This window comes from Armigeres subalbatus, chromosome 1, assembly GCF_024139115.2.
Source record: "Armigeres subalbatus isolate Guangzhou_Male chromosome 1, GZ_Asu_2, whole genome shotgun sequence".
Lineage (NCBI taxonomy): Eukaryota > Metazoa > Arthropoda > Insecta > Diptera > Culicidae > Armigeres > Armigeres subalbatus.
The window spans coordinates 17,295,375-17,313,275 of NC_085139.1; the positions used below are offsets into that span (position 1 = coordinate 17,295,375).

Genomic DNA, 17,901 nt, shown 5'->3' on the forward strand with positions numbered 1-17,901 from the left:
AGACGTCTGTGCTTTTCAAGACATTGGCTCAAAACCGAAGCATTCTCAAAACACACTGTTGTGAAGAAAGGATCTCGCCCATCAAACATTGTTTTTTTACGCACGGAAATTTGGTGAGAGAATTCCATTATACACAATTACATTATATACCATTATATACAATAATTTATTTTAAAAAAAGTACATATATAACCATCAGGGCACCCGATTGAAGCGATTTGGATAGGAAGAGTGGAATCGCCAACTTCCTATTGTTAACATTTCGTGGATAAAGGGCGGGCTCTTCTCCCCATCTATTGGGTCAATCTGGGAAACGAGGGCTAGATTATATTATTGTGTGTACGAACTTTCTTCTGGAAGGAGATTCTCTATTCATCCCGTGGATTCGCATAAGTGTCTCTGCTTATGGAACCATCCCACCCATTTTTGGCCCTTCATACAGGAGTTAGATGAAATACAAACAATAATCTAAACAGGATCAAATCGTTTGTCAGATGTGTCCAGTGCTATTGGTAGGTGCCTTGCTACAATAGATAGTAGTATCATCATCATCATCATCATCATCATCATCATCATCAAAATGCATCTTTCCGCGTAAATCCATATCCTGGACCATAATGGAGTGTGGCGTAGTTGTATGAAAAAAGCGCACACTTCATCCAATCAGGTGAGATCAAGGTTTTCCTGAATCGTTTTGGGACCCTGATCAACTGTGCAAAATATGGGCTCGTTTGATTGCGCCCTTGCTTTCCGCATCGCGTTTTATATTCATATGGAGATTAGTATGGAAAATCATACCTTTTTACATTTTTGCTTTTAGCGGATTCAATTTATGGCCAATCGCGTGACTCATTACGTTAGCATATAGTCTGAAAGATGCCGAAACACTTTGCTGGAGAAAGTACGTTGCTGGAACGTCTACAAAACCATATGGAAGAAATCAATGTTTCTGCCAGCACTACTAGGGTACCTATGGTTGTTTGTGGGCAAAACTTTTTTTCATTCTTGACACGATTTTAACGTTCAGAAATAATTCCGAATTACTCAAATTAGCATCCCAGGTCAATAATTTTGAAATAACATTCAGTTAAATTATTGGTCCATGTAGTTCGGCAGTGCTGGCAGAACAATCGTTTTTTTTTTTGCATATGGTTTGAATAAGCAATCTTCGAAGAGTTATAACTTTTTTGTGATCATTCTAACGACGGAAGAATTCAATTTGGAAGTATTGACCTAATTGAAGAATTTCCGAAGGAATTACTGGATTTTTTTCTGGAAAATGTTTTGAAGAAATCCCTCTGGGAATCGGCGAAGAAATTCCTAGAGTAATCTTCAAAGGATTTTTTGGAGGAACTTTAGGATAAATTACTGCTGCATTTTTCGAAAGCACAACTACCTAGGGCTATTTTCTAAGAAAATCCAGGAGAAATTCCAGTTGGCACAATTCCAGGAGGTATTCTGAAAGGAGTTCCTGGAGGAATTCCTATAAAAATCTATGAATTTCTATTTGATTGAAAATCTATTTGAAGTTCCTTCTTAAATTCCTTTAGGAATTGATAAAAAATGTATTCAGGAAACTTTTTCGGAAATTCTCTTAGGAATTCCTTCAAAAATTCCATTGGAAATTCTTTAAGAATATTCCCCCAGAAATCACTAAACGAATTCGTTTCGAAAATTTCTTTAGTTTTTTTAATTCCTTCTTGAATTCAATCACCTTTTTTTTCAGGAATTGATTGGTAAATTCGTTTTAGAACTCTTCAAGAATTTCCTACAGGAATGTCTCCACAAAATTTGCAAGAAATTATTTTAGGAACTCCTCCAGGAATTTTCTCTAGGATTAATTTAAAAATAATCTAGCACACATTTCAAACCTGGATCTACTATACCAATACTTTACTCGACATTGGCTGACTTAGACCTGAAAAAACCCGTCATCAGTTCGACTTTGACTATTATCAACTACACACTTAATTTTTTTCACCGGGATCTCAGCGAAATGGTCAACTTTTACCGAGATTCGCACAGCCGTGCCCCAGCAAACATGTTTTTACCGAGTTTTCTGTCAAAATTGCTGAAAATCAGCAAATAATTTGCCGACAATCAGCTAACAAACATCATTTTTGCCGGAATATCAGTATTTTGCTGGCGCACGGCTGTGCGGATTTTTGCCGGCACAGGCATATGTCTTAAACCTCATCCAATACTTCAGGAGAATTCTGATGATAGGGCATACTGAGGAAAACAGTAATTAATACCTCTAGCTGATAAAATTAGACTCCTTACAAATTGGGGGCAGCAGGGACTATGTCCAAGGGCTTGACGATCCCTCCCCAGGCCATCTGCGAGTTGTGGCACCTGCCTAGGATGTGGTGGGGTTTGACAGTGGGCCCTGTTAAACCTCTATAAAAACTGCATGAATCCGCAAGTAGGCTCCGCCAAAGCGACCGTGTGCCGCTCAAAGCGCACAAGCCCAAGTCCTGGTGTTAGGTGGGACGCTAAACAGCCCTGACACGACGGCCCTCCGACGAGACAGGAGGTTTGCGTAGGCCCAATAAGCCGCCTTTAAAAACAACTATTACGAACGACATAGAAGATAATACGACTCGATACAACGACAACGACCTAGGCGATCACGATTGGAAGCTAGGAACATAGAACTGCAAGTCGCTAGGCTTCGCAGGTTGCGACAGGATAATCTACGATGTATTACATCCCGCAACTTCGATGTCGTAGCGCTGCAGGAAATCTGCTGGACAGGACAGAAAGTGTGGAAAAGCGGGCATCGAGCGGCTACCTTCTACAAAAGCTGTGGCACCACCAACGAGCTGGGTACCGGCTTCATAGTGCTGGGAAAGATGCGCCAACGCGTGTTTGGGTGGCAGTCAATCAACGCAAGGATGTGCAAGCTGAGGATAAAAGGCCGTTTCTTCAACTGTAGCATCATCAACATGCGCTGCCCACGAGAAGGGTGATCCGACGATGAGAAAGAAGTGTTCTATGCGCAGCTGGAGCAGGCATACGATGAATGTTAACTGTGGGATATTAAAATCGTCATCGGCGCCATGAACGCTCGGGTAGGAAATGAGGAAATGTGATCGGACTGGACAGTCTGCATGCCGTTTCGAATGACTACGGCAACTATGCATAAACTTTGTAGTCCCCCGCGGAATGGTAGTCCGAAGCACTTTCTTCCCCGCAAGAATATCCTCAACAACGGTGTACAACACGCGTCGAAGTCGGACGCCGCGGCTTAACATTGGGCGGCTACAAGACGGTAGACAAGCCCAAAAACACGCACAGCAGCTGGAAGTGGCACTCTCAACGGAAGAGCAGCTAGGCAGCGTCTCTTGAAGATGGCTGGAGAGATATTCGATCCGCCATTGGTAGCACCGCAATCGCTGCACTTGGCACGGTGCCCCCGGATCAGAGAAACGACTGGTATGACGGCGAATGTGAGCAGCTAGTAGAAGAGAAGAATGCAGCATGGGCGAGATTGCTGCAACACCGCACGAGGGCGAACGAGGCACGATATAAATAGGCGCAGAACAGACAAAACTCGGTTTTCCGGAGGAAAAAGCGTCAGCAGGAAGATCGAGACCGTGAAGAGACGGAGCAACTGTACCGCGCTAATAACACAAGAAAGTTCTATGAGAAGCTGAACGGTTCACGTAAGGGCCACGTGCCATAGCCTGATATGTGTAAGGATATAAACGGGAACCTTCTTACGAACGAGTGTGAGGTGATCCAAAGGTGGCAGCAGCACTACGAAGAGCACCTGAATGGCGATGTGGCAGACAAAGATGGCGGTATGGTGATGTACCGGGGGGAACGCGCGCAGGACATAATTCTACCGGCTCCGGATCTCCATGAAATCCAGGAGGAGATTGGCCGGCTGAAGAACAACAAAGCCCCTGGGTCATTACCTAGATTTGGGAGGAGGAAGTTTTGCCGCAGGAGTGGATGAAAGGTGACGTGTGTCCCATCTACAAAAAGGGCGATAAGCTGGATAGTAGCAACTACCACGCAATCACATTGCTGAAATGCCGTCGACTAGCACCAATTGCACGGGAGTTCGCGGGACAGTACCAGGTGGGTTTTATGGGCGAACGCTCCACCACGGACCAGGGGTTCGCCATTCGCCAAGTACTGCAGAAATGCCGCGAATACAACGTGTCCACACGTCATATATTCATCGACTTCAAAGCCGCATATGATACTATCGATCGGGACCAGCTATGGCAGCTAATGCACGAACACGGATTTCCAGATAAACTGACACGGTTCATCAAAGCGACGATGGATCGGGTGATGTGCGTAGTTCGAGTTTCAGGGGCATTCTCGAGTTCCTTCGAAACCCGCAGAGGGTTACGGCAAGGTGATGGTCTTTCGTGTCTGCTATTCAACATCGCTTTGGAAGGGGTAATACGAAGAGCAGGGATTAACACGATTGGTACAATTTTCAATAAGACCGTCCAGCTATTTGGCTTCGCCGACGACATAGATATTATGGCACGTAACTTTGAGAAGATGGAGGAAGCCTACATCAGACTGAAGAGGGAAGCCAAGCGGATCGGACTAGTCATCAACACGTCGAAGACAAAGTACATGATAGGAAGAGGTTCAAGAGAAGAAGATGTGTGCCACCCACCGCGAGTTTGCATGGTGATGAAATCGAGGTGGTAGAAGAATTTGTGTACTTGGGCTCACTGGTGACTGCCGAAAATGATACCAGCAGAGAAATTCGGAGACGCATAGTGGCTGGAAATCGTACGTACTTTGGACTCCGTAAGACGCTCCGATCGAATAGAGTTCGCCGCCGTACCAAACTGCCAATCTACAAAACGCTCATTAGACCGGTAGTCCTCTACGGACACGAGACCTACGAAGACGAGGACCAACGCGCACTGGGAGTTTTCGAAAGGAAAGTGCTGCGTACCATCTATGGTGGGGTGCAGATGGCGGACGGTACGTGGAGGAGTCAAATGAACCACGAGTTGCATCAGCTGTTGGGAGAACCATCCATCGTTCATACCGCGAAAATCGGACGACTGCGGTGGGCCGGGCACATAGCCAAAATGTCGGACAGTAACCCAGTGAAAATGGTTCTCGACAACGATCCGACGGGAACAAGAAGGCCAGGTGCACAGCGGGTAAGGTGGATCGATCAGGTGGAAGATGACTTGCGGACCCTTCGTAGACTGCGTGGTTGGCGACGTGTAGCCATGGACCCAGCCGAATGGAGAAGACTCTTATATACCGCAAAGGCCACTTCGGCCTTAGTCTGAATGAATAATAATGAATAATTCAGTCCTGGGCTGGCTCGTGTCGTAAAATTCCAAATGGTATTTCCAAACTATTTTCCAAAGAAATTCCTAAAAAAATCGAAAGAATTCTCCGACGGATTTTTTGCTGGTATTACCGAAACACATTCTAAAGTTTAAAGAAGTTTTGGAAATTATGAAGAAAGTTCCAGAGGAATTTCCAAATAGTTGCTGAAAAAACTGAGGAATATCTTAAGTAATTTCCTGCAGAAAGTTCTGAAAGATTTGTTGGAGAAAGCTCTAAAGGATATCCTAAGTAATATCTTGCAGAAAGTTTGCTGGAATTTCTGGAGGACTTTTTGAAAAATGCTGACTTTTAAAAAAAATTTAAAACGTTAGTTCAATGCTAACAGGATTTTTTTGAAAAGCATTTCTAAAGAAATTTCTTGAAGTATTTGTGAAAGATTCTCCATAGATTCCAATGATTCGAAGAATTTCCGAAAGAATTCTAGGAGGAAGTTTTGAATTCCGAAGGAACACCTGAGGTAGATTCTGAAGTAATTCTTAAAATTCATTCTTTTAATTTCCTAAAAAACATCGAGGAGGAATTAAAAAATGATTTTTTATATTTATTTACGAAGTTGTTTTCGGAGGATTTTTTAAAGAAATCCCTGGGGGAGTTTCTGAAGGAAATCTTGAAGCAATGCCCAAAAGAAATTCTTGAAGTTCCTTCAGGGATTCAATTTCAAAATCCCTCTGAAATTCGTAATTATCGGGTAAGGATGCCCAGCGCTATGCTGAGAATCGCTGAACCAAAGGCTTCAAGATCGGTACGCCCACTTCAAGCAATTCGCGGACAGGGAACTCTCGCAATCAAATGCATGGAAAACACAGAGCTTCACTTTGCGACACTTTATTCACTTCTGTCTTTGCTCTCTCTCTTAAGGGCACTCCTCACGGAATTCAAATTAAAAAGTACTCGCGTGTTTAAGGGCACACCACTCGATACGGAAGCAACGCACAACTGCGTCGCAGCATGCGTGAAATAATAAAAATGACAGTTGTGCGTTACTTCTGTATCGAGTGGTGTGCCCTTGAAAACGCGAGTATGTTTGAATTTGGATTCCGTGAGGAGTGTCCTTAAAGCTAGTTAACCTGTCTTTAGAGCCCATCTGCCTGGCAGGATTACACCACTCTATTTATTTCCTTCCTCTTCTGCCTTCCTTCATTCTGTGGCCGACGACCCGGCAGCGAGCAACTGTAGGCTTACCGATAGTATCGCCGGGGGGGTGGCTTGGAGATTTTCCTCGCTCCTTGCTTCGTTGCAACTCGACCAATAAGAAGGCCGATCAACTAGGCGGCGGAATAGGCCGACTACGGAACCAGGGAATGACGGTGACTCTTGCTGGGGTTTTCAACCCAAAATCAGTGGGATTATCCTCAACGCTTTCTCTTGTTCCACATACTTTCTTCTCTACTCTTTAACTTCCAACTTTGGTAACTTTGTAAAATCTGTTCGCTTCCAAATACTTTGGAATAGTGACCGCATCCCAGGGTCATGACCTCCTTTTCCAGGTCAGTCACATCATCTCATATAAACGCCCCATTAACGCCACCCCTTAATGGCTACTTAACGAAAGTGCTTCTGGCCCTCTGGTGTTGGGTTGGAGGACTATAGTAAGTGATTGGATGCGGTCTTATATGGTGGTGGTGGCTAATCATGCCCTGCTCTACTGCAGTTACTAAAGTACCGGGACCCGGCGAAGAAATTCCTAGAGTAATCTTCGAAGGATTTTTTGAAGGAACTTTAGAATAAATTACTGGTGCATTTTCTGAAAGAACAACTATCTGGGGCTATTTTTAAACAAAATCCAGGAGAAATTCCAAATGGCACAATTCCAGAAGGAATTCGGGAAGGAGTTCCTGAAGGAATTTCCGAAGAAAGTCCTATAGAAATCTATGAATTTCTATGCAAATTCTATTTGGAGTTCCTTCCTAAATTCCTTTAGGAATTACTTAGAAATACATTCAGTAAACTCCTTCGGAAATTCTTTTAGGAATTCCTTGAAAAAATCTTTTGGACATTCTTTGAAATATTCCCCCAGAAATTACTTCAGTTTGAATTCTATCTGTTTTTTTTTTCAAGAATTGATTCGGAAATTCGTTTTGGAACTTTTAGAATTTCCTACAGGAATTCCTCCACAAAATTTGCAAGAAATTACTTTGGAACTTCTCCGGGAATTTCCTCTAAGATTATTTAAAAAATAATCTAGCACACATTTCAAACCTGAATCTACAATACCAGTACTTTACTCGACATTGGCTGTCTTAGACTTGAAAACAACCTGTCATCAATTCTGACTTTGACTAATATCAACTAGACATTTTTCGATAGAATATGCCTAAAATCTCATTGACTCTATATCATCCACTACCTCGGGAGAATTCTGAGGATAGTGCAAACTGGGGAAAATAGTAATTAATACCTCTAGCTGATACAATAAGACTCCATATAATAATGTCATCCCTATATGAATGATCATAACAATTTAGTAAATTATTTTGTAATAACTACCCAAATTAAAATTATGTACGTTATAACGGGAAAAAATGTACGCTATATCGAGTGTACGTTATATCGGGGGTACTTTATATCGAAGACAGAGTGAATGTAAATAAGAGAGGCGACACTAACAAAATTGGAACAGAATTCATCTGTCATTCCCATACAAAATCGTGTTCCAATCCAAGCGAGCAAGAGACCTGCAAAATGCGGCGCATGTCGCCACTCTTAATTACATACACTCTGATCGAAGATTACCTGTATCTGGGGAAGGGTTGTTTGGCCAAAACCCATTCGGCCGAATGCCACTAGGCCGAAAGTTGTTTGGCCGAATATACCATATGGCCAAACGGACCATAAGGCCGAAAGAGTCGTTTGACCGAAAGGGTTAGTTGACCGAAAGGGTCGTTTGGCCGAAAGAGTCATTTGGCCGATAGGTTCATTGGGCCGAAAGCGTAATTTCTCCGAAAGGGTCCGTTGGCCGAAAGGGTCATTTGGCCGAAAGATTTCGTTTGATCGAAGGGGTCGTTTGGCCGAAAAGGTCATTTTTCCGAAAAGGTCATTTGGCTGAATAGGTCATTTGAAAAGTTAGAAATTAGGAAAAAGAAGGGAGATGTCTCACTTCTCACTCCTCATTTTTCTCTTCTCACTGTAAAAAGTGAGAAGCGTGAAGTGAGTAGTGTGACGCCTCACTACTCACTTCTCGTTTCTCAGTTTTGTCAGCGAGAAGTGAGAAATGAGGAGTGAGAATTCCAGACGTCTCACTATTTATTTCGCGCTTCTCACTTTTTACAGTGAGAAGAGAAGAACGGAGAGTGAGACGTCTCTCTGACCTATTTGGTCAAATGACCCTTTCGGCCTAATGACCCTTTCAACTTAATGAACCTTTCGGCCTAATGACCCTTTCGGCCAAATGTGTCAAATGACCCTTTCGGGCAAACGACCCTTCCGACCAAATAACCCTTTCAGTCAAATGACCATTTCGGCCAAACGACCCTTTCGGCCAAATGACTTTCGCCCAGATAGGTTTCGGCCTAGTGGCATTCGGCCAAACGACCCTTCCTCCTATGCATCTAGTGATGATGGAAATATTTGCATAACATATGAAAGACATCACCTGGAACATAGGAACATATTTTGAGCATCCCTATTAAGCATACGGTGAATATTTTTTGGAGTTTCATTCAACTTGTAGTACAAAACAGTTTCGTGGAGGACCAACGCGCACTGGGAGTTTTCGAAAGGAAAGTGTTGCGTACCATCTATGGTGGGGTGCAGATGGCGGACGGTACGTGGAGGAGGCGAATGAACCACGAGTTGCATCAGCTGTTGGGAGAACCATCCATCGTTCACACCGCGAAAATCGGAAGACTGCGGTGGGCCGGGCACGTAGCCAGAATGTCGGACAGTAATCCGGTGAAAATGGTTCTCGACAACGATCCGACGGGAACAAGAAGGCGAGGTGCACAGCGGGCAAGGTGGATCGATCAGGTGGAGGACGACTTGCGGACCCTCTGCAGACTGCGTGGTTGGCGAAGTGCAGCCTTGAACCTGAGCTGAATGGAGAAGTCTTTATGTGCAGCACAGGCCACTCCGGCCTTAGTCTGATGATAAAATAAAATAAATAAAACAGTTTCATCAGGCACCGATTTCACCGAAAGTGAAGTGGTCTAGTTAAATTGGAAAATTGAAACCTTTCGCACAATGCAGTTTCAGTGTACAAAATTACCATGTATGGAGTGATTGGAACAGGAAGCTTACCCCTAAACTGTATCATTATTCAGCTGAATAAAAGCTGTTCCTACGTTTGTAATGCAGATTTATAACTTGATACAGTGATCGTTCGCAAATAGGAGCACGACCTCATCCAAGCCGAATTTCGAAGTCCGTTCGTTAATTGAGGCGTTTTGACAAGCGTCAGTGTTGTTTACTTTTTGAATTGATCAAGAAAAATTTTATACGCTAAGAAATATCGATCCTGCTCGGAAACAAAACGTCTACGCGGTTTTGACATTTACTAAAAAAAACCAGATTAATCCACCTAGCGGTGATGATGCCTTTCTCGTGCGGGAAAAAAATAGTATTTTGGGCATTACTTCTGAGCCCATCGGGCCAATTTTCAATGGGAAATAATGAGACAAGATTCTGCGTCAGACAAGAATGCAACCTGTTGCAAGGAAATCGGTTCAGGGTAAGTGCATTAAAAGTGAGATAGATTTTTTTACGCGCTTTTTTCTGAGGAAAAGTATTTTGGCCATAACTACCAATCCCATTGTCCGATCCGTCCAATTTTCAATAGGAAACAATGGGACAGAATATTGCGTCGAATGCAGCCTGTTGTGAGGGAATCCGTTTAGGGTAAGTGCATTAAAAGTGAGCTAGACTTTTTTACGCGCTTTTTTATGAGAAAAAGTATTTTGGCCATAACTTCCAAGCCCATAGTCCGATCCGGCAAATTTTCAATAGGAAACAATGAGGAAGTATACTGCGTCGAATGCGAGTAAATTGGTGGAGGGTAAGTGCAAAAAAAAGTGAGCTAAACTTTTTGCTCTTTTGGTGCGCACACACACACACATACACACACACGCACACACACACAGACATCACTTCAGTTCGTCGAGCTGCGTTGATTGGTATATATCACTATGGGCCTCCGAGGCTCCTTTAAAGTTTGTTTTTTGAGCGAACGTATATCCTTTACGTATCCTTAGTATACGAGAAAGGCAAAAGGCAAAAAGACAAACATGTATTTTAGCCATAACTTCCGATCCCATAGTCCAATCTGGCCAATTTTCAATAAGAAATAATGAGACACTATTCTACGTCGAATGCAACTGCGAGCATGTTGCGAGCAAATCGATCAGAAGTTCCAGAAGTTCAGATTTTACTTAAATTTACTCTTAACCGAACTAATTGGTTCACTATGGTTCACATCAAGTTCCAAGCATGCTAAACGGAACTTTCAAGAAGTTCACTTTTACGCTCCACCATACAAAAAATTACTTAAAATGAGAGCTGATTAGGCCAAAATAGCCCTTCTTATACGAACTTCTGGTTGCTTGGGCAAGTGCCCGAAAAATGAGTGACACTTTGTTACGCGATTATTCCGTAAAAAAAAGTATTTTGGCCATAATTTCCGATTCCATAGTCCGATCATGCCAATTTTCAATAGGAAACAATGGGACACGATTCTACGTCGAATTCAACTTGTTGCGAGGAAATCGGTTGAGGATAAGTGCCCGAAAAATGAGTGACACTTTTTTACGCGATTATTCCGTAAAAAAAGTATTTTGGCCATAACTTCCGATCCCATAGTCCGATCTGGCCAATTTTCAATAGGAAACAATGGGATAGAAGTCTGCGTCGAATGCAACTTGTTGCGAGCAAAGGTTAAGGATAAGTGCCCGAAAAATGAGTGACACTTTGGCTACATTTTGATACGTGGGTGCGCACAGACGCACACAAATACACACACACATACACACAGACATCATCTCAATTCGTCAAACTGAGTCGATCGGTATATAACACTATGGGTCTCCGGGTCTTCTATCAAAAATTCGTTTTTGAAGTGATCATATAGCCTTTACCGTATACTTAGTATACGAGAAAGGCAAAAAGCCAATTACCGAACATTCACTGCATAATGTCAAACGACAACTTTTACATGATTATCATAGCTTTATCCTAGAGATGGGCGAACGCTCATGAGCCGTTCGTTTGAACCGGTTCGTAAGAAAAAGCGTTCAAACCACGGCTCTCTAAATTTGAGCCGCGGCTCTCAAATGAACCGCGGTTCAAATGAAAAACACTGTGTCACTCGATCTTTGGCGGCAGATTTCGGCATTTGTTGTTTGTTTGTTCCGTAGCCAGTACATATTCTCTCACTGTCTTACATTAATTACATTACATTACATTAATTCCACCTGATTATTACAGTTCATACAGCCTTACAAATATTTTTCCAATTTTTTTGGACTGAAATCTATGCGAAATGCACTTTTGGAGGATCCACTTTCAATCCAGTGACGCAATCCAGATAGGCGTCCCGCGTTTCGCAGGACGCTTGCTGGTCACATTATCTTACATACTCCTTAGCATTTTCTTGGCTAGAATTAAACAAGCTGGTAGCCCAAAAAATAATTAAACAAGCTGGGGTCCTCCTTAGCCGTGCGGTAAGACGCGCAGCAACAAAGCAAGACCATGGTGAGGGTGGCTGGGTTCGATTCCCGGTGCCGGTCTAGACAATTTTCGGATTGAAATTATCTCGTCTTCCCTGGGCTTCAAAGTATCATCGTGTTAGCCTCATGATATACGAATGCAAAAATGGTAACTTGGCTTAGGAACCTCGCAGTTAACAACTGTGGAAGTGCTTAATGAACACTAAGCTGCGAGGCGGCTCTGTCTCAGTGTGTGTGGATGTAATGCCAATAAGAAGAAGAAGAAATGTAGCCCAATCAGTATTGCTGGATTCTCGAGTGCTGAAACATGTATGGCCAAAAATGTCAATCGCCTGGCTGAATTAGTTGTTGGCTAAAAATGCCGTTTAGCCGAAATATTCGTTTGTCAGAAAGGGTCATTTAGCCGAAATGGACATTCTGCTGAAATGGTCGTTTGGCCGAACTGGTAATTAGCATAGCATAGCATAGCTACGGTGTACTTCGTAGATTGGACACTAGTGATTTTCATGTTTTCCTTATCCAGATTGCTATCAGAAACCAAGGTTGGTGTAGTCCTTGATTTCAATCTAGGATAAAAATCACAAAAGCATGAAGATTACTACTCCTGGCCACGCCCATCTTCACCGTAACTTGGGATGGGAAGGAAGTGTTGATGTAGTACTTTCCTAACGAGAGGCCCCCGACTCAGCGACACCCTAATAAGTACTATTGGGGAAGGTATTCGTTGGGTCAGGATTTGCCTGTAGCTGACAATATGACCGTGGTAGATCTTACACCGTAACACATCACGCACTAGACGTAGGAACCACCAGCGTTACAGGAACGTTTGGCCGAACTGGTAATTTAGACGAAAAAGTTGTTTGAATTGATAGGACATTTGGCCAAAAATGTTGAGGCTTTCGTTTGTAGAAAGAGTCATTTGGCCGGCCGACATTTTTGACTATTCAGCGAACGAACGACTTTTTCGGCCATATGACCTATTCAGGAAAACTACATATTCGGCCAAATGAATTGTTAGGGCAAATGACGTTTTTGGCCAAATTACCAATTAAACACACGATCAAGCTGAAACCCTTCTGGCCGAATAGATCAGTTGACCGAAAAAGTAGTTTAACCGAAATGGTCGTTCGTTAGAAAGGGTAGTTCAGCTGAAAATGGACATACGGTTGAATAAGTCGTTCAATTGATTGGGTTATTTGTCCGAAATGGTCGTTTAGCAGAAACGGCCGTTTCGGTGAACATGTGATTTGGTCGACAAGTTCACCAACTAAAGACATTTCTAGCCATATGACCAGTTCGGCCAAATGTCATTTTCGGTCATAAACGACCATTTCAGCGAACGGCTTTTTCGACCAAACTACCAGTTCGGTCATATATCGCTTTCGGCCAAACCATTTTCGACCTAATAACTGTTTCGACTAGATGACTTTTAGCTTAACGTGTTAATTCGTCAAGTGGCATTCGGCAAAATGGATTACCGTCAAATATTGTGGATTTACTTGACCAATAGGTTCAAAGTTCGGTTCACTTGCCTATTTCAAACGTTCTCTTTTGCAGCAAGGTTTGCCAAACTCAACAAATGTTTGGTAGATTGCCTTGTTTTTTGCTCCTCGTCTGTCAAAACATCAGAAAAAGTAAGAGAAGTCCGAGGGAAACAACAGACAGACTTCACAGTTTTGATGGATTTTACTATGAAGTGAAGGTAAAAATGGAGATTTTACCGACTGTTCACGGAGCGACTATTTCGAACGGTCGGCACCAATAGGGAATTTCTGAAGAATTAAATATTTTATTTATCAACAGTTTTTCGCGAAATTTGAATTTTTCACGTGTGTGGTAATTTCGAAGAATTTTCATGGAAATTAATAATAAAAATTGAAAACAAAATCCCGTGCTAATTCCTAAGATTTTTTGTCGAACTTTGGAAAATCCAAACATTTTCATTTGTAAATCGCAAACAACTTTCCTTGGAAATTCTGAGCTATTTTTCTTGGGAATTAAAAAGAATTTCCCCCGGAAACTTTGAATTGTTTTCTATGAAAAAAAGAAAAAGAATCAATTGAATGTTTTGGGAAAACCTGAAAGAATTTTCTGGGAAAGCGAATAAGATTTTTCGGCGCAATTCAAACGATTCTTTAGTAAATATAGATTTAGATCTTTGATATGAGTGAATGATTCGTGGCTCAGTTTTTGAAAGATCCGGTTCACCAGATCAGCAAATTATTTGACAATTTGTAAGGATGCGACTAAATGAAAAGTTCATTATGGGTGTTTCATATTCTTGAGAACATTGTATGTACGGTTCAAAATTGTGAGCCTGAATTACAACCGTTTCACCATTTTTTATTCTTCTTGCGTTTTGTTCTAAGGATTTGATCCAGTCTAGGGATACAGATCCGGATCATTAGAGTGAATGATCCAGATTTGTTCAGTTCATCTAAGTGATCAGTTTTGCCCATTTGTGAGTAAGTGTCTTGACGATATTGATGAAAAAAAAAAGAATCGAAAGCAATAAAAAAATCGCCCTGCCGATTTGTGCCGTCGCCGCACCGGCTAAAATGGCTTTCGACGTGACACCGAAAACGACGCCGACGGTATTCAGTCCCGCGCTCACCTCTAGGGCAGTTAAAGGCCGAGCAGAATAAATAATTGAGAAAATTGAAGAAGATGTTTTGCGAGCGATTGTCAGGCATGATACTTTACGAGCACTAGACGCTTAAAATGAACTGTTTAAACTGGGTCGAATCCTACTCATTTTCATCAAAAATGGGACTATTCATAGTTTTGAGTAAAAGATACTACTTCACCGTCAAGAGCAACAAAACTATTACTGTTACTATAACTATTATTTGTATCACTAATAATTTATAATTTCATTTCAATTTAGTTTGTTGATCATTATTAAAAATTAAAATCTTGAAAAACCTCAAAGTGTTTGTTTGGGTGGAACACATTCGAAATCAAATATAAATACCACATACCCCTCATACTAACCGTCCAAGCAGCTCGTCTTGACGAAAAACGCAACATTAGCATCGGTCACTAATTGATGGTTGGTGTCGTCTATGTAGTCGTACTGGGCCGGAGCCGCCTCTGTCGCCGTTCGGTTGCTGCTGTACCCGTAGCAAACGTTCTGACTGAACACCAACAGGTACCCATAGCAGACGGGATCTTCGCGACATAATCGCGCGCATCTTGCGTTGACGGCTACATCAGACTCGCTGGCACCGTAAAGCGGAAGTTGACCGCCCGTTTCGCCGCTCTTCCCCGCGGGTCGCATGCCAAGGATTTTGTGGAACACCGTCGCGTGGGCGCATTTTCGCGCCAATACTGTGAAGCGAGCGATGAAGGCCCATCAGAAGGATGCCGATAAATCAACCAGCGGAACTACACACTCACCTGTCGTTGCAGTGAAGCAGTGAAAGTAAATGCCAAAGATCAGCAGTGCCGAATAGATTTGCATGTTGAGTTGACTAGAGTTACGGATCGAACGCACTCGCGACTTCGTGAGACCGAGGGGAGAAGCGCAATCGGTGATGCGCCACTGAATACCGACGGCGAGATACTAACTAATTGAAGCTCTGACCTGAGCCGAGCGGAGATGCTTAGAACGTTGTTACCATTGGTGTAGCTTCTTTTGTCCCCTTTGCATTGTGTTAAAAGTTATAATGATTTTATCATAATATTAAGAATTTTTAATGACAATTTTCGATTAATAGTGATCGTATGAGATAGCGGATGCAGTTGAGGTAAAGGATTGAATTAAACAAAATTCATAACTGATATCTTATGATATGTTTGATGTTCAATGCTATTTTATAGTATAAAGGTAAATATGGTGTTTGGATATGACAATTCAAATTTCGAATTCAGGCAGAACATAGCAGATGCATGAGGACACTGACGCTAAGGGTATGCGATAACACACTTTTTCCTAACGAAACGAAACGAAACGAAATTTAAAATGTCTATGCTGATTCGGATCGAAACGAAACGAAATATAGATTTACTTTTGAGACTTCGAAACGATACGAAATCAAGGTTCACTTATTTCGAAATTTTTCGAAACGAAACGAAATTTTTTTTTTCCGCGGAATTTTTATTAAAATGCTTTTACATTATGTACGCAATTCTGATTTCACTTATTCAAAGTCAAATAACTGTTTTGCGACCAATAAAATTATAATAACAGAAGAGGCAGTCTGTTATAAGTATTGAGCTAAGTCAAAATTAGAAAATGAATGCATAGATTTATTGTTTTATTTAGTGGGATACTCAATTATGTATCCACATCTGCCAGGCGTATACGCAGATAGAGAATTGATACTACTAGACCAACATTTGAAAAGGGCGTAACACCCAAAACTTATTCTTTCTTATTCGTACACATATATAAAACATACTTTTGCTCATTAGAAGAACCCTGTGCACCTCTCTAAAATGCATAAAGATATGTATTTCAGATTGAATTTCACAGACCCATAGTCTTATATACAATCAGTTCGACGAATTGAGCTATTGTCTGTGTGTCCTTGACACATGAGAACAGCTGTTATGATCAGTATGAGCTGAAAGCTTTCAGTTTTCAACAATTTTAATGAATAAGAATATTCATGGTAAAATGAAATTAAATTATGAAAGTGAGGTGTGAGAAGTGGAAAGTGAGTAATGAAAAGTTTAATGTGAGAAGTGAAAATTGAGAGGAGAAAAGTGAGAAGAATGAAGTAAGAAGTGAGATGTAAAAAGTAGGAGGTGATAAGTGAGAATTAAGAAGTGAGAAGTGCTGAGTGAGAGATGAGAAATGAAAAGTGAGAAATGAGAATTCGAAGCAAGAAGTGAAAAGTGAGAAGAAGAAAGGGAGAATAAGAAAGTGAGAAATGAGAAGTGAAAAGTGGAAAGTAAAAATTGAGACCAGAAATGAAAAGTGAGAAGTGCTAAATGAGAAATGAGTAGTGAGCACTAAAAAGTGCGGAGTGAGGGGTGAGTGCCGAGAATCTTTTTTGCTTCCAATTTCCTTCTTTCTTATTTTTGCTCCCTTCTTTCTTCTTCTTCCTTCTTCCTATTCCTATTTCCTTCTTGCTTCTTCCTTATTCCCCCTTCCTTCTACTTTCTTACCTTTTCCCTTACCCTTTTACTTATTTCTTCTTCTCTCTTCTCTCTCTTCTTTCTACTTTCTTTATTCTTTTTCCTTCTTTCTTGCTTAGAAATGAGTAAGAAGTGAACAATAAGAAGTGACAAAATGGAATTGAGAATAAAGAAGTGAGAAGTGCTAAGTGAAAAGCGAGTAGTGTACAGTGAGAAAAGAGAAGTGGAAAGTAAAGCTTGGAAATGAGAAATGGGAGATTGGAAGCGAGAAGTGAGAAGTAGGAATAAGATGTGAGAAAGAAATGAACAGTGAGAAGTGGGAAGTGATAAATGAGAAGTGACAACTGAAAGAAGAGGGATAAGGTCCTCCTTAGCCTAGCGGTAAGACGCGTTTCCTTTATTCCTCTTTTCGATTCATTTTTTTGTTCCTTTAACTATTTCCTTTTTCCTTATTCCCTTTTTCTTCTACCTTTTCCTTCACCCTTTCTCTTACTTATTATTTTTTCTTCCATCTACCTTTTCCTGCATCCTTTCCCTTATTTCTTCTCCTTTCTTGCCGAGGAGCACACATATTATAAACAAGCTTAAATTACTCATAATCAACCAAATTTAGTCATAAATGATTTACTGCAACCAAATCAGTTTAAATTGTGCTGCTAGGGTTACTTTTACTTTCTTCCGTTTTCTTCGTTTTTCTCCTTCTATCTTTCTTATTTCTTATTTCTTCTTCTTGATTCCTTCGTCTCTTTTTCTTCTTCTATCTTTATCTCACTTCTTCCTTCTATCTTCGTGTCTCTATTTTTATTCCTAC

At 41.5% G+C, this 17,901-nt stretch overlaps 1 protein-coding gene across 1 annotated transcript in view; it reads right to left on the bottom strand.

The window, feature by feature from the left end:
• LOC134222251 (uncharacterized) overlaps positions 1-15,625 on the bottom strand; it is a 22,889-nt gene extending 7,264 nt beyond the window's left edge. The window contains exons 1-2 of the mRNA XM_062701394.1: positions 15,405-15,625; positions 15,000-15,335 (exon numbers count right to left, since the gene is read on the bottom strand). Of these exons, the coding sequence (XP_062557378.1) occupies positions 15,000-15,335; positions 15,405-15,468 (400 nt within the window). The 5' untranslated portion in view covers positions 15,469-15,625. The remainder of the gene's footprint in view (positions 1-14,999; positions 15,336-15,404) is intronic.
• Between the last annotated feature and the right edge of the window lie 2,276 nt (positions 15,626-17,901).